The sequence below is a fragment of the Leptonychotes weddellii genome, chromosome 9, assembly GCF_054177405.1.
Source record: "Leptonychotes weddellii isolate Sample4059 chromosome 9, ASM5417740v2, whole genome shotgun sequence".
Lineage (NCBI taxonomy): Eukaryota > Metazoa > Chordata > Mammalia > Carnivora > Phocidae > Leptonychotes > Leptonychotes weddellii.
The window spans coordinates 35551786-35575644 of record NC_138377.1 but is presented as its reverse complement, the minus strand read 5'-3'; the positions used below and the strand labels follow the sequence as shown (position 1 = coordinate 35575644).

Genomic DNA, 23859 nt, shown 5'->3' with positions numbered 1-23859 from the left:
TGTGGTCCATATATACAATGGAATATCGCTCAGCCATCAGAAAGGATGAATACCCAACTTTTACATCAACATGGATGGGACTGGAGGAGATTATGCTAAGTGAAATAAGTCAAGCAGAGAAAGTCAATTATCATATGGTTTCACTTATTTGTGGAACATAAGGAATAGCATGGAGGATATTAGGAGAAGGAAGGGAAAAATGGGGAGGGGGAATTGGAGGGAGAGATGAACCATGAGAGACTCTGGACTCTGAGAAACAAACAGGGTTTTAGAGGGGAGGTGGGAGGGGGGATTGGTTAGCCTGGTGATAGGTATTAAGGAGGGCACGTACTGCATGGAGCACTGGGTGTTATACGAAAACAATGGATCGTGGATCACCACATCAAAAACCAATGATGTACTGTATGGTGACTAACATAACATAATAAAATTTAAAAAAAAAAAAAAGAAGTAAAATGGTCTCTGTTTGCAAAATGACATGATCTTATCTACAAAAAACTCTTAAGACTCCACCCAAAAACTGTTAGAACTAATTAACAAATTCAGTGAAATTTCACACTACAAAATCAACATACAAAAATCAGTTGCATCTCTATATACTAACAATAAACTATCTGAAAAAGAAATAAAACAATCCCATTTACAATAGCATCAAAAACAATACAATACTTAGGAATAAATTAAACCAAGGAGGTGAAAGGTCTGCCCACTGAAAACTATAAGACATTGATCAAATAAACTGAAGAAAACATAAATAAATGGAAAGATATTCTGCACTCATGGATCAGAAGAATTGTTATAATGTCCATACTACCCAAAGCCATCTTTGGATTCAATGCAATCCCTATCAAAATTCCAATAGCATTTTTCACAGAAATAGAAAAAACAACTCTAAAATTTGTATGGAACTTCAAAAGACCCCCAAATAGCCAAAGCAATCTCAAGAAAGAACAAAACTGGAAGCATCACACTCTCTGATTTCAAACTATGCTACAAAGATATAGCAATCAAAACACTATCATACTGGCATAAAAACAACACACAGACCAATGGAACAGAATCAAGAGCTCACAAATAAACCATGTATATACAGTCAATTAATATTTGGAAAAGGAGGAGCACCTGGGTAGCTCAGTTGTTTAAGCCTCTGCCTTCAGCTCAGGTCATGATATCAGGATCCTAGGATCCAGCCCTGCATTGGGCTCCCTGCTTAGTGGGGAGTCTGCTTCTCCCTCTCACTCTCCCTCTGTTCTCTCCCCCCCATTCTCTCTATATCAAATAAATAAAATCTTTAAAAAAAATAGTTGGAAAGGAGCCAAGAATACTCAATGCAGAAAGGATAGTCTCTTCAATAAGTGGTGCTGGGAAAACTGGATATCCACATGTGAAAGAATGAAATTGGACCCCTACCTTATGCTACTCACAAAAATTAACTCAAAATGGATTAAAGACTTAAACGTAATACTTGAAACCATAAAACTCGTAGGAGAAAACATAGGGGAAGAGCTCCTTGATATTGGTCTTTGCAACAAATTTTTTTGGATATAATACCCAAATCACAAGCAACAAAAGCAAAAATAAATGAGACCACACTGAACTAAAAAAGCTTCTGCACAGAAAAAAAAATTAACAAAATGAAGAGGCAATCTGTAGAATGGAAGAAAATATCTGCAAACCATATATCCAATAAGGGGTTAATATTCAAAGTATATAAGGGACTCATACAACTGAATAGCAAAAAGGCTAATAATTCATGTTAAAAATGGGCAGAGGAGCTGAACATTTTTCCAAAAACATACAAATGACCAAAAAGTTCATGAATAGATGCTCAACATCACTAATCATCAGGGAAACACAAATCAAAACCACAATGAGATATCACCTTACACCTGTCAGGACAGCTAGTATCAAAAAGACAAGACATAACAATTACTGGTAAGGATGTGGAGAAAAAGCAACCCTTGTGCACTACTGGTGGGAATGTAAATTGGTACATCAATTATTCTTCAATAATAATTTTTTTAAATGTACATATAGGGGCATCTGCCTGGGCCAGTCAGTAGAGCATGTGACTCAATTTCAGGGTCATAAGTTTGAGCCCCACATTGGGCATTGAGTTTCAACACTTTAAAAAATAATTTAAAAAAATGTGGGGAGCCTGCTTCTCCCTCTGCCTGCCGCTCCCCCTGCTTGTGCTCGCTCGTGCGCGCTCTCTCTCCCTCTCTCTCTTTGGCGAGTAAATAAATAATACCTTAAAAAAACCAAAAACCAAAAAACGAAATCTCTCACCTTGTTCCATTATATTCACTAATTACATTTAGTCCTCCAAACAAGGTTATTTTACACATAATAAAATAAATCCATACAATGGGTTTCTCCATTAGAATATAACACCCAGTACCATTAGTTCTCTGAAAATGAGAAGTTCCATATAAAATCCCCTTCAAAAAGTCAATACTCCAAATTTTTCATTAGCTAATTCTATAGCTACCTATTCCCCCAGATATTTACCTATAACAATTCAATTATAAAGACCATTAATTGAAGCACTCTGCTATTAACAACTCCTACTGATAAATTGTTTCTATCTAAGGACATATCTAAATAATCCAGGGTGGTAGAGCTTTATAACAGATAGGGAGGCCTCCAACGGCACCCAAAGAGTCCAAAGCACTGGATTTACTTTAAAAACAAAAACAAAAAACTCTCCCAATGTACAAAGTTTCTGCATTTTTCAAGTAATATTTTTACAAAGCATACTAAATTATATAACTGATAAATTAATATGTGTACTGTACTTGTCTTTTTCAATAGTTTCTTGATAAATAGTAAATTGGTCCTGCATATAGTCTTCATGCTTATGAAAAACATCACATGTTGGCTTCCAGCTATGGAAAAAAAACATTGTAATTAGAATCTCAGAATAATAAATTGTAAGAGATAATAAAAATGAATTTAGCTATTTAAAGATAAATGAATCTTTCTCTTCCTGGAGAAAACAAGCCTATATCAAGAAAGTATGCCCACCTTCCATCACCACCACTACCATCATTCAGGCAATCACACATATACTCAAATATCAATATCCATTAATTTTTACATAAAACCTACTGTGGAACCATGACTAAGGAAAGAGCAAATGTTATATGGCTGGACTGTGTATTGCTATGGCATTTCTAGAATATACTGTGCAACACTCCAACATCAGGCTTCCTTCTCATCATACTTCTAAGATCTTGGCTAACAAATTCTTTTGGAGTAAGGATTCAAAGAACTAGAATAAAGGCTAAAAAGAGGCTTTTTCTCCTTTGAAACTTAGAAAGTTGGGTCGCTATACCCTCCTGAACTAGAAAGAAAGAAACTCGGCCAAAAGAGTTATAAAATCAGATAGTAAGAATAAAATGAATAGTCATAATATTTTTTGTTTTATTACAAGACTTGAAAAATGTTACCAAATGTGAAAAATCTAAAATTTGCATCCACCATGTCAGCTTCCATTCTAAGTGTTGTTCAACTATTTCGTCTAGCTCTTTTTTTGAATCTTTAAATATTATTTTCAGATTCAAAAATTCACATGCCCACTTCGGAAGCAAAGAAAAGTATATGTAAGGAAATGACTATCATCCATATTCTCATCACTGAATAATAACTACTATTATCGTTTTAATAAACTATTTCCAGATTTTATGATAAGTATATTTTAACATCTTTTTTTTAAGGTTTATTTATTTGAGGGAGAGAGAGAGTGGGGGAAGAGGCAGATGGAGAGAGAATCTTAAGCGGACTCAGGGCTGAGTGAGGAGCCTTATGCAGGGCTCCATCTCACCACCCTGAGCTGAAACCAAGAGCTGGATGCTTAACTGACTACACCCCACAGGTACCCCTATATTTAACATCTTTGAGATCATATTCACATATATAACAATGTATCCTCTTTTATCATTTCCTTTTAAATTATACACATTTTCCTTGTCACTAAGAATTCATTGTAAAGGTTTTAATAAATACATCATATTCCATAATTTATCTAACCATTCCCATATTGTTGGCCATTTTTGCTTAATCTAAGTTTTTCTATTGTAAATAGAACTTTTACATAAATATTTGTCTGAATTGCTAATCATTTCCTTAGAAAACGTACCCCAAAATGGAACTGTAAGGTCAAAGGTTATACATACACATATTCTGAGTATTTTTAAAATTCTATAAGAAAACATTTTCACTAAAAAGCTTTTCCTGTAAGCATTTTGATGTATATACTCCTAAATTATTTCTACTTATATGTAAATAGACACTTACTAAATTGGGTTCATACTATGAATGTTGTTTTATTGCTTTTTTCATTTTGGAATATACATCTTTCCATGTCAATAGAAAGCTAACATCTTTCCATGTCAATAAATATACACTTATAATTTTATTGGTCACCTACTCTTCATTCATATGCCTATACCAAAATTCATTTAACCCATCACCTAATGTTCTTTTCAATGTTTTCCTATCATAAAAAAGGTTGAAATACCTTATTGTACATTACATCTTTGAGAAAATGCCTAATTATTTCCTTATGAAAAATTCTCAGAAATGGAAACTTTTAATCAAAAGCCATGCTTATTTTTAAAGCTTTTTAAAAAATATACTGATGTGTCATCCAAAAGTTTTATACCAGCATACATGACTATAGTGTACAAGATAAATGATTTTCTTATTCCCTGGCCAACACAGGATATTATCTTCCTTTAAATTTCTATAAAACTTAAAGGCAAAAAAGCAGCATTTTATTATTGCTTTAATTTGGATGTCTGATTACCAGTAAGACTGGGCATTTGTTCATATGTTTATTAAACATTTATTTCTTCATTTTGGTATTTACCTATTTATTTTCTTTGCCCATTTTTCTAATGGGGCTTTTGCTTATTAGTTTCCACATGTACTTTATATTTTTATTATTTTTATTTTTGTTAGATTTTATTTATTTATTTGACAGAGAGAAAGAGCACAAGCAGGTGGAGCAGGCAGAGGGAGAGGGAGAAGCAGGCTGCCTACTGAGCAGAGAGCCTGATGCGGGCTCAATCCCAGGGCCCAGGGATCATGACCCGAGCAGAAGGTAGCCGCTTAACCAACTGAACCACCCAGGTGCCCCTACTTTATATTTTTAAAAATTAACCCTTACTTGACATTTTTCCTATCTTATCCTTTTGCCTTTTATATCATTTGGAGGCATTTTTCTTTTTAACTTGTGTGTAGTCATATTTACCCATTGTTTCCTCTGTAGTTTCTACTTTTGGTGTACACTTACAAAGGCCTTCTACTCTCAAAGATTACATGGTTACTTATATTTCTTCTAGTACTTTATGAATTCATATCCCACATTTAAATCTCTTAACCAGTATGCTGAAATCATGAATTAGAGGTATATCACAGTATTAAGATCCTACTAACTGTCCTCGGAACCCAGCAGAGATTAAGCTTGAATGAAGTACAATACATCTTGGACAATGGTTCTAAGGGGAAACTACTTTCCCAGCACCCACTGCATCTAGTTGAAGGAAACCACTGGTAAAACCTCCTATAATAAAACTTAAATCAAAATAAAAGAGAAAGTTCAATAGTATGTTTTGTTATCAGATTGACAAATAATTTAAACAAAAATTTAAACATAATTTCAGTGTTGTCAAGGGTATGAGGAAACAGGAACTTTCATATACACTGTTGGTGGAAGTATGAATTTATGTAATCTTTCTGTGGAGAGAAGTTTGAAATTATCTATCAAATGTTTAAATGTGCATACTCTTTGATCTAAAAGTTGCACTTCTAGAAGCTCATTCTATAGCAACAGGTCTATAAATGTGGAAGGATACCTGTACATGTTGCTCATAAAAGGGAAAAACTAGAAACCTAAATGTCTATTAATAGGAGAATGGTTAAATAATTTAAGATACACCAACACGACAAAATCCCATGGAGTTGTTAATGAAATCTATACATAATCACTACATGTATAGTATCATTTACATAACATACTGTTAAATTTTTTAAAAACAGTAAATACAGTATGATCCCATTTTGTAAAAAGAAAAAATAGATATATAGATAGATGTACATAAAAGTTTATGTAATAGTGACATTGAATTTTTATTGAAAAATGTCTGAAAAGATAGAATCGTTAAAAATGATTACCTATAAGGAAGAGGATAGCGTTGAGGTAGAAACTGCAGGCAGCGAATAACTTTTTATACTACACATTTATATAATTTTTGAATTTTTATACTAGGTAGGCATTACTTTTATAAAGGGGGAAAAATTTAAAAAACGTTAAAATTCCGAATAAAAAATATTTTAAAACAAACAGGATTCTAAATTATAGTAGTTAATACAAAGACAATGGTCTACATAAAGTACAGAAAACTAACACATTTTATTTTTGTAATCTATAATAAAGTTCCACTAGTAAGCCTTTGTTTCAAAATGTTTATGTCTTATAATAAACTTAACCACTAGGATCCAGAACCTGAAGCCATGCTGAAAGAATTCTTAACATACTGAATACATTAACTTTGAAAAGCAACTGATTTTAGGCTAGATTCCCCTAAAAAAAAATAAGATCTTAAAAACTCAAAGATGGAAATTATTTCAAACGTATTTACCTGATAGGAATTTTATATACTGAGCCTATATTATTCAAAATTCTGTAGACTATTCAGATCTGAATTAGAGAGATTTTACAGCATTTCTATTTTTCTTTTGATCCTCCTATGATCCCTTTTTACCAAAGCATGTAGCAAAGCAAGTTAAGACCTGACTCATTCTTCTGCTAATACAAAACACTACTTTAAAGCAACAGTGTCTTCAATTATAAATACTATAAATTATAAATAACAGAAACCTTGAATAAAAAAATCTAGTGCCAATTACTGGAAGTTCATTTCTTTCAAATACTCACTTACTACAGTTGTCTTTGATCTCCTTACTATGTTTACAGTAATGACCAATTTCTTCATCTGTTGTATTTATAGTTTCATGTATCTTACAAATAGTTGCCTTGTTTTCTTTAATATCTTCAAAGCATTCTGGAAAGGAGAAATGTTTTTTAAGGTAGAAATCATAAACTCAAAATTAAAAAATACAGAGGATAAAGGGGTATGGCAATTTACCTAAAAGAAGGAGAACTAGAGAACTGAGAGGGAGTGAAGCTTGAGATGGGAAGGCCTCATACTAAAAAACACAGAACCAGAACCAGGCTTGCTCCTAGACCCAGAAGCAAAGGATTTGTGTTTGGGATGGGAGAAGTACACCTGAAACTGATATTATACTGTGTTAACTAACTGGAATTTAAATAAAAACTTAAAAAAAGAAAGAAAGAAAGAAATGTCCCTGTCCCTCATCTTTAACGTAAGAGGGCTAGATTAAGTGATATCTAGGATCAATGGTATCTTATGACAGTATGAGTTCATATAAACATTTAGTCATATATGATACTAACTTGTTTTGGTTTTGACAAATGTAAAATTTCTCTTCATCAATTCCATGTCAATTAATTATTAAATACACCTTTGACTCACTTATTTGTTAGTAGTGAATAAATATAAGATAAAATATAATTTAAATATTAAAATAAATTCTTATTTTATCTGCATTCTTTTTTGTTGCAGAAAGGTAACCAAATTCTATCTTTTCAGAACCATCAAGAAATTAATGGTTATATTTTATGATAGTTTTTATGTAGGATCTTAAAATACTGTATTTATGTAATTTGCTTTGCCATTTCCCTCGTAATATCATTTTTCAGAATTATTCCTGAAAATGGACATCCATCAATCCTGGCCCCTGACTTTTGGTGATGTCTAAAAAGATTTTAAAAATTCACTCATGTGATCCAAAATCTATAAGGAACTTATCAAACTTAACACCCAAAACTCAAATAATCCAGTTAAAAAATGAGCAGAAGACACAAATAGACATTTTTCCAAAGAAGACATACAGATAACTAACAGACACATGAAAAGATGCTCTACACATCACTAATCATCAGGGAAATACAAATCAAAACTACGCTGAGATATCACCTCACACCTGTCAGACTGGCTAAAATTAGCAACAGATGTTGGTGAGGATGTGGAGAAAGGGGAACATTCTTACACTATTGGTGGGAATGTAAACTGGTTCAGCCACTCTGGAAAACAGTATGAGGTTCGTCAGAAAGTTAAAAATAGAACTACTCTGTGATCCAGCAATTGCACTACTAGGTATTACCCAAAGGATACAAAAATACTGATTGGAAGGGTGCCTGGGTAGCTCAGTTAAGCATCCAACTCTTGATTTGATCTCAGAGTGGTGAGATGGAGCCCTGGGTCAGGCTCTGTGCTGAGTGAGGAGCCTGCTTCGGCTTTATCTCTCTCCCTCTGCGCCTCTCCCTACCACCCCTCAAGTGTGCTCTCTCTAAAAAAAAAAAAAATTGATTAGAAGGGGCACATGCACCCTGATGTTTATAGCAGCATTATCAACAATAGCCAAATTATGGAAAGACCCCTAATGTCCATCCACAGATGAATGGATAAAGAAGATGTGGTGTAGGGGCACCTGGATGGTATAGTCAGTTGGGCATGTGACTCTTGGTTTTAGCTTGGGCCCTGATCTCCCTGTTGTGGGATCGAGCCCCCTCATCCCTCTAGGTGCTCAGCATGGAGTCTATTTGCTATTCTCTCTCCCTCTCCCTCTGACCCTCCCACTCATATTTTCTCTCTCTCAGATACATAAATAAATAAATCTTAAAAAAAAAAAGGATGTGGTGCCTATCTACAATGGAATATTACTCAGCCATAAAAAAGAATGAAATCTTGCCGTTTGCAATGACAAGGATGGAGCCAGAGAATATCATGCTAAGCAAAGTCAGTCAGTCAGAGAAAGACAAATACCATATGATTTCACTTATATGTGGAATTTAAGAAACAAAACTAATGAACATAGGGGAAAAAAGAGAGAGAGGCAAACCATAAAAGAGACTCTTTAACAACAGAGAACAAACTGAGGCTTGCTGGAGGGTAGAGGTATGGGGGGGATGGATTAAATGGGTGATGGATATTAAGGAAGGCACTTGTGATGAGCACCAGTGTTGTATGTAAGTGATGAATCACTAAATCCTACACCTGAAACTAATATTACACTGCATGTTGAATAACTGGAATTTAAATAAAAATTTGAAACTATAAAAAAGCATACATTTAAAATTTACTTGTTTGAAATAACCTGTCATTTGAGAAAAATAACATTTCAACTGTGCTTAATTAAGGTGTTATATCTGCTTAAAGCAAAATTCTTCAACACAAAATAACTGAATGCTGAATACAGAAATGTATTACTGAAAAGCCATAGTTAGGGCAAACAGCTTAGTATTAGTCACTAGATAGAACTAGAACAAAAGTTATAATCCCAACTATAAGTTACCCTGAACAAGGCAACTGCTTATTATCTTACATGCCATAAAAAAACTTAAAAGCTAGAATAATTTTATCACACAAAACGACTTACTATTAATTCGTTGAAGCATATCTTCTTTAGTACTTATATCTTGCTCATACTGGAAAACTAAAAAAAACAGTAACGGCATTTCATTGTTAAAATGTTAAATGATAATACAAATAGTTACCTCTTTCTTTATTTTCATTCTATACCTACCAAATTCTAGCAAAAGTCTGTCCAAACTGACAAATAGGCTGTCATTCATCTTGGATACTATATTTAAAAAAAAAAAATAATTGTAAGGAAGGATTTTCTGAAGTCATATGCAAAACAGCATATATTCGTTTGGTAACAACGTTTTTAACCAAGCATTATTACAGCAAAATGTGGGGAGAGCAAGAACTGAGGGTCGGGACCCCGTCAGCCCAGTACTGGGCACAGCCCTAGTAAGGCCCCAGTAAATACTCGCTGAATGTCGTTGCAGGACTGAAATATCTGGGGGGGCGGGGGGAGCCTTCATAATCATTTATACGTGGTATTGCAATACGTCACTGAATATTCTGGAGTGCACAGACACCAAGATTCCTCAAAAGGATATGCCCTTTAAAATCTTCTCTCTGAATATGCCCTTTTCGGCGCGTGTACCACTACGCGTAGCAAGATTCCTAAAGAAAGTCCTTAACCAAAACCAAGGTAAAACCAAGCGAGAATGCAATTTTACACTTACGAATTTACCACCCAAAATCCCAAAAGTGGAGGTTTTCACAGGACTGCCAAGTCGCAGTACAAAATACGCCTGAGGCGGGGGTCGTATTACTCGTCACGCGCAGATTCGAGGAGCCACTCTTCCCGCCCATTCTGAAGCGCGAAGTTCGCTCAGGGCCAACACCCTCACAGCCAACGCGCTTCGGCTCACCCGGGTCCCTCCCCAACCCTCCAGGCAGGCGGCGGCGCCCACTGCTTGGGGCGGCACTGTGGCGAAGGAGGAGGCCACGCGCCGTCTAGCCCTGACGCGACCGCTGGTCGAACTCTGGGGACAGGGCCCGTCAGCCCCCCAGATCCCTCAGAGCCGCCGGCCCAGGGAATAACCGCCACACAGAGCTCCCTTTCCCACCCACCTCAACGGCCCCTCCGGGACCCGAACGTTTCACGCCCTCCCTTCTCTGGGTCCCACAACTCGACTGAGGGTCGCGAGGGCGGGGTACTCCACACAGAACCCGACACTGAAAGGCGGGCGGGGGTCCGCTTCGGCCCCACCCAGCCCCGCGAGACTCCGCGAAGCCGGCAGCGGGAGCTGCAGATCGCGCTGAAGAGCGAGATCGAACTCCCCGCGAGACCAGCGCTGCGGCAATCACCCCTTCCCCCTGGGGGAAGCGTGAACCAAGCACCCCGAAACTCCAGAAGTGGTGCGGGAGTCAGAGAGAAGCCCTAAAAGGAGGAACAGGGAACCTGTCAGGGATTTTCATGTTGCCTTGAAGACAAATGTTTTAAGACGATTCATTCCTCTTGTAACGTAGCCGTTTTAAAAAGTATTTTCAGAGAACAGCAGTAAAATTGAGAGGAAAAAACTCGAATCGATCATCAGAATTCAATTTTGCATTCAGCATTTTCAAAACTTCTTTAAAAGCAAGCATAAGAATTCAAATATATTTTCATTCAACAAACATTCTGAGTGACTCATTTGTTTAGTTTCAAATAAAATGTACATTAACACTTCTTGTCCAAATGCTGCCTTTAGATAATTTGTGCTCTTAGAATTTGTCAGCATATCCAAAGTGAAAACAAGAGTAGAGAAAATATAATTTAAGCAAATCAGCCCCCAAATTGCTTTAATTATTAATATATTTCTGATAAAGATTTTCAATACTAAATGATCTAAATAATTGCCTCAACTCACCACAACCTAAATTCGCAGATTATTAAAATGAAAAAGAAATTTTCAGAGGTTTTTCTTGCTTAAATACTTCAGATTATATGTGCATAACTGATTTTATTATAATGTGGTGTAATGTTGCTCATTAGTATTGATAGTAGGCCATCAAAACTAATGAAGTTTGATGATGTAAGAGATTTAACAGCTTTATTCTTATACTTGTTTATGATATATTTGTTAACTACCCCCTTTTTAGGAAGGAATAAGGGCATAAATATGAAGGTTAAAGTTACTTAGTCTTGCTGGTACTACATTGCTATGACTGTCAAGACAATTTGATAGGTCAAAAGTGTTGATGCAGTTCAACTTAACAGTAGATTTTCTTGTAAAAATTTGTGGAAACATAGAAACACCAACCTTACTGACACCTGAAAATCAACTTATTTGCATTTAAGTTCACATCTATGCATATCCTAATTACTCTTACAAAAATACAACTGTGTTCTACCAAAACCACTACCACCAAGTCCATTCTAAAAAATCCCTTCTAGAAAGCAATAAAGACGAAGTTCCATCTACTGGAGGGTTTTAAATTTTATTCTTCCCTCTCTATTCCCCCAATGAAATATAGAGCACCATTAGAAAAATTATAGACCGTTGACTCAGGTAAACATTTATCTTAACAAATCATTTTCTGGGAAAGTACTCCCATAAAAATCCCTCCCTACCTATCATTAGCACCTTCCCCTTTGCACCAGACATGCAAATCAGAATCTGAAGAAATTCTTTATTTAAACCTGCTCCCCATTCTAATTGTACTGTATTCCTTTTTTTCCCTTTTACTGCTAAATCTATCCAACAGAAAGCACATCTCCTGTTTACTATTGCTTTCCACTCCTTTCCGCATTGACTTTTTAAACTCATCTGCTATCCCCATGACAATTAACTGCTTTCTCAGATAATCAATAAAATATTTTTATTCCAAATCTAATGGTCTTTTCTCAGTCTTATCCCCCCCCCCAACCTTTTTTTCTAACTCTCCTCCATATTTGGTCCTATTAAAGGTCTTTGCAACCTTGACTTCCAAGACACTACTCTCTCATAGTTCTCTACCTCTCCTACCAGCACTTCTGATTTTGGCTTCTACTTCTTCCCTTTTACCATCACTACCCAACTATGGACTCTTACCAAAGATTTCTTTAACTCTACCTTTCTCTATACTCTTTTCTTTGGATCATTCATTCTAATGACTTTAGTTATCACTTCTGTGCTTAAAATTCCCAAATCTTTACTTCCAGTCCTATCTTATTATCTGAAAGTTATAAAAATATTTACATTTACATGTTTCCATTAGTCTGGGTTCAATCTGATCCAAATCCAAAGTCATCTCTTCCTTTCCCTCTAACACACCTGTCTCAGTAGCACAGTAATTACCCTCAAAATCAATATGTGGAAAGTTGGTATTTTATCTGTCTCATTACTTTCTTCATCTCTTATAACTATTCACAAAGTCTTGTTGATTTTTTCTTTTCTTTTTTTATTTAAATTCAGTTAGCCAACATAGAGTACATTAGTTTTTGATGTAGTGTTCAATGATTCATTAGTTGCGTGTAACACCCAGTCTTCTTTGATATATCCTTTATATATATCCAATCAACTCTATAAACCATTTTGTAGGCATACAGATATGGATTCAACTTCTAGTTCTATTATTTCTTAAGTCAAAACTTTGGGCAGGTTTCTAACCCAAGCTTAGTTTCCTCAAATGTAAAGTGAGAATCAATAACTCCAACACCTGGGGGCACGTGGCTGGCTCCCAGGTGGTAGAGCATAGAACTCTTGATCTCAGGGTCATGAGTTTGAGCCTCATGTGGGGCATAGAGATTACTTTAAAAAAACTCCAACATCTTTGCTTCTGAGATACAGTATTTACCTGTTTTTTCTGCTATTTCTAATAATTTATCTCTTCTTTCAGACTCATCCTCTTCCACTGAATCATGAAATGTTATAAATTCCTTGGGCTCAATCCTAGCCCTTTTCTTATTCTGTACTCTATATTAAAGTAATTCGTCCCTTCCACTACACAGCTTCCACTACAGCTTCCACTACACAGCTTCCACTACAACTACTATACAGATGACTCACAAATGTATATCTCTAGCCCGGGCCTCTAGTATCAATCCACGACCTTAGTGGCAAACAACCGAAGGTGACTCTGGCTGGTGTAAGCGAAAACAGAATTTGTTCAAATGATACTGCTTATCACAAAATCCCCAGAATAGCTAGAGAACCAGACTCAGAGGCAACCTAGGAAAGAACAATGCCCAAACTCATACCACAGAACTGGAGGTCAAGACAACACAACCACAACCAAGCACTAAGGACTGCAATTCACACCACTACCACCAGCATGAGATGCTTCTGTTACGTCCACAACCACAACTGCCCTACAAACTTGATCTAATTTCAACTGCCATCACTGCCAGAAGAAATTCTTCCTAGGGCACACTTCTTTGTGTCACTTACTTCAAATTCAAAATTTGGGGTGGGTACATTTGATTTGGGAAAGCCTAGGCCACATGCCCCATCTCTTGTTTCCCTCAGACTGAGGTAAAAAAATTCTCCAAATATAAGTGAATTTAAATGCTAAAAAGTAAAAAAATAAGAGAAACTTTCTATGACACCTATCCTCTGAGTTCCAGATGCATAGATCTTAATTGCCTACACAATAAGCCAAAACACAATTCATGTTTTTCCCTCCACTAATGCTGGGCCTTTTTTGTTATCTGTCTTTCCATAAATGCGACCAGTATCCATTTGTATGTGCCATAAATCTAGGCATCGTCCTTGACAGTCTTCTTCTCATATCATTCCCCCACATCTAATCTATCACAAACCCTACCAATTTTACCTCTTACATATCTTTCCATCTATTTCTCTCCATCTCAATTGCCACCATTTTAGTCCAGGTTACCATCATTTTCTCACCTGGATTATTATAGTAGCTTCCAAACTAGTTTTGCTGCATATCTACTCTAGCCCTCTAGTCCATTCTTCATCCATCTTCCAATGGAGTGATTTTAAATGCAAATTTATTACTTTCTGTTTGTCTCTGTCTCTCTCTCTCTAATACACACACACACACCTTAGAACACTTCAATAGGAATGACTTCCTATTGTCCTAAGGACAAAATTCTTATCATGGCTTATAAGGCCCTTTATGATCTTGTCCCTTTCTATCTCTGCTTCCTCATATTATACCAACCTTATTTTCTTCCCTACAATCCAGCCTTACAGACCTTCTTTCAGTTCTTAACATCTTCCTTTCTAGGCATTGCACTTGCTGGCTGCTCAGCCTGGAATGCTGTAGCCTTCATTTGATAACCTCCTAATCCTTCAAATCTCAACTCAAGTATCAGCCTCAGTAATGCTCATTATAAACTCTCAGAGTTCATGTATTCATCCTTCATAGCCTTTAACATGGTTATAATTCTACATTATTTGTGTAATTGTTGTATAAATATCTATCTCATCCATTATACTGTAGGCTTCCTAAGAACAGGCCCAATCCCCTCTGTCCCCTCTGCCCCAACACCCACAAACACCTTCACAGCCACAAGGAATAATCCCAATTCAATTCACATGCAATTATAAGGTAATAAATGCCACCTCATTCTAAGAACAGTCCTTATAAAGAAAACAGTCATAGAAGAGGAAGTGAAGCAATTTGAATCTAACACAAATTTATTTACATGAACGGCAATCAGGTCAATGAAAAAAACCAACAAGTTTAAAGTGTGCCCAGATTTTCAAATATGCATGATGAAATTTACATTTTAATATTAAATTTATTAAAGATATATATTTAATATATATTATCATATTATATATACTACACTATAATATAATAATATTAAATATTAATATTAATCAAAACAAACCCTCCTTTGTTTCCTCAATATTAAATTTATTAAATATATATATAATATATATAATATTATATATACTATTATAATATAATAATATTAATATTAATATTAATTAAAACAACTCCCCCTCCTTTGTTTCCTCATTTGATCCCCTGTGGTAAGATTAGTGCTGCTCATCTTCCTGGCTACATTAGGTTTGTATTTTCATCACTTCCTTGAATTACCACATCAATAAAATATGAGTAGTTATTTGACAACTCTGCTCTATTTTCTTGACAATAATCCTAATGCTAGTAGGTTTCCTTTCTTTTTTTAAGGATTTTATTTATTTGACAGAGAGAGACACAGCAAGAGAGGGAACACAAGCAGGGGGAGTGGGAGAGGGAGAAGCAGGCTTCCTGCTGAGCAGGGAGCCAGATGTGAGGCTCGATCCCAGGACCCTGGGATCATGACCAGAACGGAGGGCAGACGCTTAACGACTGAGCCACCCAGGCACCCCAGTAGGTTTCCTTCTAAGTGCATGCAAACCATATTAGGCAAATGCAAACAAACAAACAAAAACAGGCTTTTTTTGTTCTTGCAGATCTTATAGGAACCATTTAATGTTAATTTGACCCATTCATTGTTTTACTGTTCATATATCCTTTGATTCTGTTTTTGGTGCAATCCTGTTTCCCTCAAGTATATCTACTTACTTCTAAAATCCTATTAAATGAGATCTTAAATTTTAATTTACCCCTCTTATTCTATCCTTCACATCATGTGATTCTTTAATTTTATTCCTTTTTTACTCACCATTGTATGCCCAACAGCTAGTCAGTGCCTGACACAAGGTAGACACTCAACTAATACTTTAATAAATGAATGAGATGTGCTCAAAAAATGCTTATATCATTTCATATCTGGATTACTGTAACAGACTGGGGACAACCCATTCCCTTTGGTCTATCCTATATTCTTCCTATTCCATCCTACAACAATACTGATTTTTCTTGCATCTATGTCATTATGGTATCTATCTAATTTGAAAGAAATGATTATATTTTCTTCTGCTTCAAATTGGAATGTCTGCACTATTTTAAGACCTTCTATAATTTGACCTCAACCTTATTTCCCAACAAAATCTCTCTCTTTTTAGCAGCCCAATTCCCTCACTGATCCATGAAGACACTATGCTTATTTAAGCTTCCATGGCTTTGTGTTCAATGTTCCTCTCAACTGGAAAGTTTCTCCTTGACCCAATTAAGTCAGTTGTAGAGAAATAAAGGCTTAGGACATTCAAGAGTCCCTTCTCAGACAACAGAACTCCTCTTTCTTAACAGAAACCAATAACACTATGTATCTAGCTCCCAGAGGGCTCATCTCAGGGACGAACATGTGACCAGGCCAGGAATGGCCTGGCCAATCACAGTACTCCATCTCCAGGGCTAGTCTTTCCTTAAATGGTATGTGCAGAATGGTGAAAGAAAAATGTCTCTCTAAGCTACTGAACTCCAAAAACCTTGTAAGGCTGGAGCTGCTAACTGTCCTTCTCTCCATATGAAAAAACCTGCCCTATAATGAAGGCAACACAGACAAAAGCAGAAACAAGATATAGAGGAGTCAACTACCCCTCGATTTTCAGTTCTATTAGTCAATAGATTCCCTTTTTGTTCAAGATAGTCTAAGTTCAGTTTATATTGCTTGCATTTATAGATTCCTTTTAAATGCAGAGAAGTAGAGGTGATGAAATTTTTTGTCACTACTCATGCCATTTGAAAATTGATTGCATCAACTTTCCAAGCATCAAAGTTAGTTAAATTTTCTTTGTTTAGTCTCCATCAATTAATTATAATCATGCCATGTTTTAGTTTGTTTCATATTTAATCCATGATTTCTTATACATATTTTGTTTTCCCTGGAGTTTCAACTGTACTTTTCCCCCCTATAAATATAGAGAAGAATCATATGTCTTCTTCATCATATCATTAAATCCCTCAGGCACCTTACTACTTGTTAAATGCACTAGCATAATTTCTAAGCCCAGAGTAAGCACAAACATTCTACTTTGAGAGACCTATACCTTCCCAGGTTAATCACTCAATTTCATTACAGACTATTTCTTAGGCTTCAATCTGGGTGCATTCACATGAGTAGGAGGGGATAGGAGAGGCCAATTACCACGGCCCTGCTCTGGATAATTTTTCAAGCTAAACCTCATTTTCTGCTCCTCTTCCCCTTCCAATTATCTATATCTACCAACTCAGGCACAATCAACAGAAAAACTTCCTCATTAATTTTAAATAATAGTAAATGTTAATTATTATAGAGTGCTATAATACAATGATGCCTTCAAAATCTATGGAATTATATAGGACTTAAGACCTTTACAATAATAACTTCAGGGGCACCTGGGTGGCTCAGTCGTTAAGCATCTGCCTTCGGCTCAGGTCATGATCCCAGGGTCCTGGGATCGAGCCCTGCATCGGGCTCCCTGCTCGGCGGGAAGCCTGCTTCTCCCTCTCCCACTCCACCTGCTTGTGTTCCCTCTCTTGCTGTGTCTCTCTCTGTCAAATAAATAAATAAAATCTTAAAAAAAAATTTTTTTAAATAAGAAAAAAAATAATAACTTCAAACCATGATACTTTTTCAGTTCTCATATATGTTTTTCCTATATAAGGAAACTATAAAATCTTACTGACGGACATAAAAGAACATTTGAATAAATGACAGCCATTCCATGTACCTGAACAGGAATATTCAACATCATAAAGATGTACTGTATCCCAAATTAATCTATTTATGTAATACAATTTGTTGAAGGAGGTCATTGAGAGGATGTGACTGCTGGTTGACCTGTGAGCTAGACCCAAGCACTTGGAGACTCCTCAACCCCTCCCCTATTCTTGGGATGCTTACCATTCCCACCATGGGAGCCATTTTCAAGGACATAGCCTTGAGAGAGTAAGGTGTTATTGAGACCAACTGGACTGCATACATGACTGAACCCAGTTAAGGCCTCTATAAACTTTTAAGATTCAGCATGTGGGTGCAGAGATCTACTCATCTTGTGCCGCTTAAGACAAGCCTCATAAGTAAGTTACCTTAAACCTGTCACCTACCAATCTGAAGTGGTCTGCCTCTTTCTTTGATCTCTCTTGCCCTCTGTGTACAGGAGTAAGTTTCTGAACCAACAATTGGTAAGCCAGCCAAGAAACCAAAGAAATATGGCTTGGGAAAGATGCATCTGCAGGGGAAATTCAAGTTGACCATTGATCTCTAAGTGGGGCAGAGCGGCCCATATGTCAGATGCTTATGGAACCCTGCATAAGTACATGGACACCCCAAAAATGCAAGCTGTTTTAAGGCATTTATTTGAGAAACTCTGCATAGCGCACTGCAGCAAAGAAGGGAAACAAACAACTGCCACAGTGGACTGGCCTCTATTGTGGGCAGTTCAGCAGGCCATCAATGCCCAATGAGAGACTGAAGCTCAAGTTAGAAAGATGGAAAAAGAGCAGAAGTTAGAGAAAAACATGCAGTTGTCTGCTACTCCGCTAGCTTTGTAGCTGGGGACTAGGTGGGAAAGCATGATATAAGTTGGAGACCTTTGCATGCCATTTTGCAAAGCAAGGAGGGCACAAATTGCCACAGATTAAGATCCAAGCACTTGTGACAAAGCCTGATTAAGACGCTAAAAGGTAGAATTACTGGAAAAGTGAGGAGAGCAAAGGGAAGGATGTTGTGGTTATTGATAATGATATAGACAGAATGTCCCATGCTGTCTGACCCCTAATACAAAGGACAATTTTAAATAGTAATTACTCTAGAATTATAAACAGAAAAATATACCCCAAAACTCCTAGGAGAAAACTTGCATTCTTTCTTTGTCCCTTGAGTTTGTAAATTTATCATATCTGAAATGTAAACATCCCAACAGGTAACAAAAACACTGACCACAACTGACTGAGAGTGGAGAAGAAAAAGGAGGGAAAGAAGTTTTTTAAAATACAGACTGCTGTAGAAGCTCCCTTACCCCAAATCTAGTCCACCAAAAGACTACTGGTAAAGGGCAAATATAAATCTTAAAAATCTTCTCCACAAATATTAGTAAAAAGTTTTAGCCATGTGAGTAGGTAACCTTAACTTGTTCCATCAGAGACACATTTGGGTTTATCAGAGACACATTTGGGTTTATCAGAGACACATTTGGGTTTTGTAAACTAATGAGTTTTATATTGTTATACCTGACTCACGGATAAAGTTTTGGAATGAAAGCTATAGGGTCTCTGTTTGAATTTTCTTTGTTTAGTCTCCATCAATTAATTATAATCATGCCATGTTTTAGTTTGTTTCACATTTAATCCATGATTTCTTATACATATTTTGTTTTCCCTGGAGTTTCAATTGTACTTTCCCCCCTATAAATATAGAGAAGAATCATATGTCATATTCTTACGTATGTCTATAGATACATGTTATATATATGTGATGATTTTCAGCCCCCAGAGGGTATTGCCAAAATTAATTTGTAAAGAAAAATAAGCTTTAAAATCAATAGTGTACTTATATAAAACTGAAACTTAATTTTCTTTCATATGCTAAAAGGACAACATTTTCTTGGACTATTGGTCTGTTCTTGATGGAATTGTGAAATGTTTTTATCTTTTAAGTAATCTGCCTAGAAAACAAAGATTCTGTGTTTTATCAAAATAATTTCCTGTACTTCATGTTGTCTTTATTAAGACTTTGATTACTTAAGAAAACTGAGTCTTCTGTACTACGTAACTTTCTGTATTTGCCTTTGAAGTCACTTTTATCTATTGAAGTATAGTTAGCACACAATGCTACATTAGTTTCAGCTGTACAACACAGTGACTTGACAAGTCTATACATTATTCTGTGCTCACCACAAGTCTAGCTACCATCTGTCACCATATAATGCTATTACAATTTCACTGACTATATTCTCTATGCTCTATCCCTGTGACTTACTCATTCCATAACTAGAAGCTTGTATCTCCCTCTCCTTTTCACCCATTTTGCCCAACCCCTCTGGCAACTATTGTTTGTTCTCTGTATATGTGGGTCCATTTCTGCTTTTGTTTGTTTGTTTATCCATTTCTTTTGTTTTTTTGATTCCACATATAAGTGAAATCATATGATATTTGCCTTTCTCTGTCTTATTCCACTTTAATTAGCATCCTCTAGGTTCATCCATTTTGTTACAAATAGCAAGATATTCTTCTTTATGGCTGAGTAATAGTCCATTGTGTGTGTGTGTGTGTATTTAGGAGACACAAAGCAATCTTCATTTCTTCCATATATTAGAAATATATATAATATGTATTTTATATATACATATATATAATATATGTATTTATCCATTCACCTATTGATGGACACTTGGGTTCTTTCCATATCTTGGCTATTGAACATAAAGCTGCTATAAAGAGGGGTGCATATTTTTTTAAATTAGTAAATACCCAGTAGTGGAATTACTGGATTATATGGTATTTCTATTTTTAACTTTTTGAGGAACCTCCATACTGTTTTCCACAATGGCTGCACCAATTTACATTCCCACAAACAGTGAGTGCACAAGGGTTCCTTTTTCTCCATGTCCTTACCAACATTTGTTATTTCTTGTCTTTTTGATACTAGCCATTCTGGCAGGTGTGAGGTAATATCTCATTGTGGTTTTGATTTGTACTTCCCTGATGATTAGGGATGTTAGCATCTTTTCATGTGTCTGTTGACCATCTGTATGTCTTCTTTAGAAAAATATCTATTCAGTTCCTCTACCAATTTTTTAATCAGAATGAGATTTTTTTCTGTTCAATTGTATAAGTTCTTCATATGTTTTGGATATTAACCCCTTATCAGATATATCATTTGCAAATATCTTTTCCCAATCAGTAGGTTGCCTTTTCATCTTGTTGATGGTTTCCTTCACTGTACATAAACTTTTTATTTTGATGTAGTCCCAATGGCTTATTTTTGCTTTTACTTCCCTAGCCAGATGTGACATACCTAGAAAAATGTTGCTATGGGACAATATCAAAGAAATTACTGCCTACTTTCTTTTAGGAGTTTTATAGTTTCATGTTTCACATTTACATCCTAAATTCATTTTGAGTTTATTTTTGTGTATGGTGTGTGAAAGTGGCCCAGTTTTGTTCTTTTGCATGTAGCTTTCCAGTTTTCCCAACATCATTTATTGAAGAGATTTTTTTCACCATTGTATATCTTTCCTCCTTTGTCACAGATTATTTTTCTATTCTGTTCCATTGATCTTTGTGTCTATTTTTGTGCCAGTACCACAATGCTTTGATTACTATAACTTTGTAGTATATCTTGAAATCTGGGATTGTGATACCTCCAGTTTTGTTTTTCTTCCTCAAGATTGATTTGGCTATCTGGGGTCTTTTGTAGTTTCATAAAAATTTTCGTATTATTTTTTCTAGTTCTTTGAAAAATGCTATTGATATTTTAATAGGGATTGCATTGTATCTGTAGATTGCTTTGGGTAGTATGGAATTTTTACCAGTATTAATTCTTCCAATCCATGAGCATGGAATATCTTTCCATTTGTTTGTGTTGTCTTTAATTTCTTTCATCAATGTTTTATAGTTTTCAGAGTACAGGTCTTTCACCTCCTTGGTTAAGTTTATTCCTAGGTGCTTTAAGTCTTTAATTGTCACTTTGGTTAAATAGATAACTAAGTATTGTATCACAGTGACCTATGATCCTATTTAATCAAGAGTTTTAAACTTTTCAAAAATTTTGACAAATTTCCCCAAAATCAAATTCTAAGTAAGGTTGTATTGACCTTGAGCTAACTTTGGGATTTCGCAGAGGGGCCCTAAAACATCTCAAAAGATGTGCTCTCTCTCCTTATAAAAGAGAGAGATTAAACTAATCAGACTTATTTGTCATGTAAAATTACATGGAAAGCATTATAAAAAAAGATGATGCTAAACTTAAAGTTATTTCATCTAAATATGCTATTAATATAGCATAAGTATTTCATCTTCAAGGAGATTTATGGAAAAGACTCTGACAAGCAGAGGTTTCTGATAACTAAGATCAATTTGCTTTCACATGGGAAGGGCAATAATAGACCTTTCAAGTGCTTCCCCAAGGCTATCCACACAGTCCCACCTTATGTTACGAGATGGTAACCTAAAACCTATCCCTGTTCTCCTTCCTCATATCAGTAAAATGGGCCCATTTTATTGATAATACAATGTTAACATGTGAAGCCTTGCCTCTGATGCTGGACACTCTGCAGACTTTGCTGGAACATCTGTGAGGGAGAGGATGGGTAGTGAACCCACAGAAAATTCAGGGCCCAGGAACTGCTGTAAAGTTTCTGTGAGTTGTTTAGTCAGGTAAAATGCATGCTATCCCAGAAGCTGTGACTGATGACATGCAAGCCTATCCAACATCTAAGAATATGAAAGAGGTGCAAGCTTTTACGGGGTTTTGGGGGTTTGGAGGACTTTTATTCCCTACCTGGTACAATGCTTCTGTCTCTTATACCACATGGGGAAGAAATGTGTCTATGTCTTCAGAAGGTATGGTTTGGGCACTGTAGCACAGAAAACAGGAGAGAGTACACTTAAGATTTTGGTCCCAGCTCTGGAAGGGGGCAGAAACCCCATAACCCCCCCAGAACAATAGCTCCTAGCAGTGTACACAGTGTTCCTCCAGGTAGAGCCTCTCACAAAGGAACAGCATATCACAGTAAGAACTACCCTTCCTGTCAAGGGGTGGATGGAGAATATGTTCCTTTGACCCTCTTAGTCTAAGTGGTATGCTAATGGGCTGGCAGCAGAGGAATCCCGGTCTGCCAGCCCATTGTCTCTATAAATCCTGGTGTTACCACGTCCTCTAGAGTATGTAGATCCTCCAAATCCTCCTGCTCCTATTCTTGTGATGACCCTGGCAACCTGTAGATAGAGAGAGTGGGGGAAATTCCCACTGATGTCTGGTATACAGATGCCTGGAAACAGGAACAAACCAAAGCAGCCAATGGGCTGAATTCAGAATAGTTTGATGTTCAATGTGTGATGTCCAATGGGCTGTACTCAGCATCATAAGTTTGACTCATGAGCCTTGGCCATTAACCCTCTGCACTGACAGGCTGTTCTAAAAGGATTAAACCTGTGGCTTGAACAATGGCAAGCTGGGGGGTATATGATGATGAATAAGCCCTTGTGTGGTTAGGATATGTAGAAAGATATTTGGGTTCATCTGCAAGAGCCTGAGGCAGTCCTCACTATCTTCCACATCCAAGCTCATAAGGCACTGATACTTGCTGGCAATCAGAAAGCAGATGCCCTTGGCTTGGGTATGAGCCCTAGCAACTGACCCTTCAGTAGCTATGCAGATTTGGTGCATAGAAAGAGCAGCCACCATAGCACCCAGGTGGGATGGCATATTGCCAAGGATGCTGGATTGCCCTTGAAATACAGTGACTTGGTTAATGCAGTAATAGCATTCCAGTGTGTTCTAAACAATGCCTAAGACAATTGCCAAAGGAGTCTGGGGTCATCCACCAGAGTTCTCAAGCAATGAAGAATTGGCAAATTGATTATATTGGCCCCATCCCTC

General features: G+C 36.3%; 1 protein-coding gene across 1 annotated transcript in view; it reads right to left on the bottom strand.

The window, feature by feature from the left end:
* Positions 1-11092, bottom strand: part of C9H14orf39 (chromosome 9 C14orf39 homolog) — a 59678-nt gene extending 48586 nt beyond the window's left edge. Inside the window, exons 1-5 of the mRNA XM_081830431.1 lie at positions 10578-11092; positions 9676-9732; positions 9529-9585; positions 6944-7070; positions 2799-2888 (exon numbers count right to left, since the gene is read on the bottom strand). Coding sequence (XP_081686557.1) covers positions 2799-2888; positions 6944-7070; positions 9529-9585; positions 9676-9724 — 323 coding nt within the window. The 5' untranslated portion in view covers positions 9725-9732; positions 10578-11092. The remainder of the gene's footprint in view (positions 1-2798; positions 2889-6943; positions 7071-9528; positions 9586-9675; positions 9733-10577) is intronic.
* Between the last annotated feature and the right edge of the window lie 12767 nt (positions 11093-23859).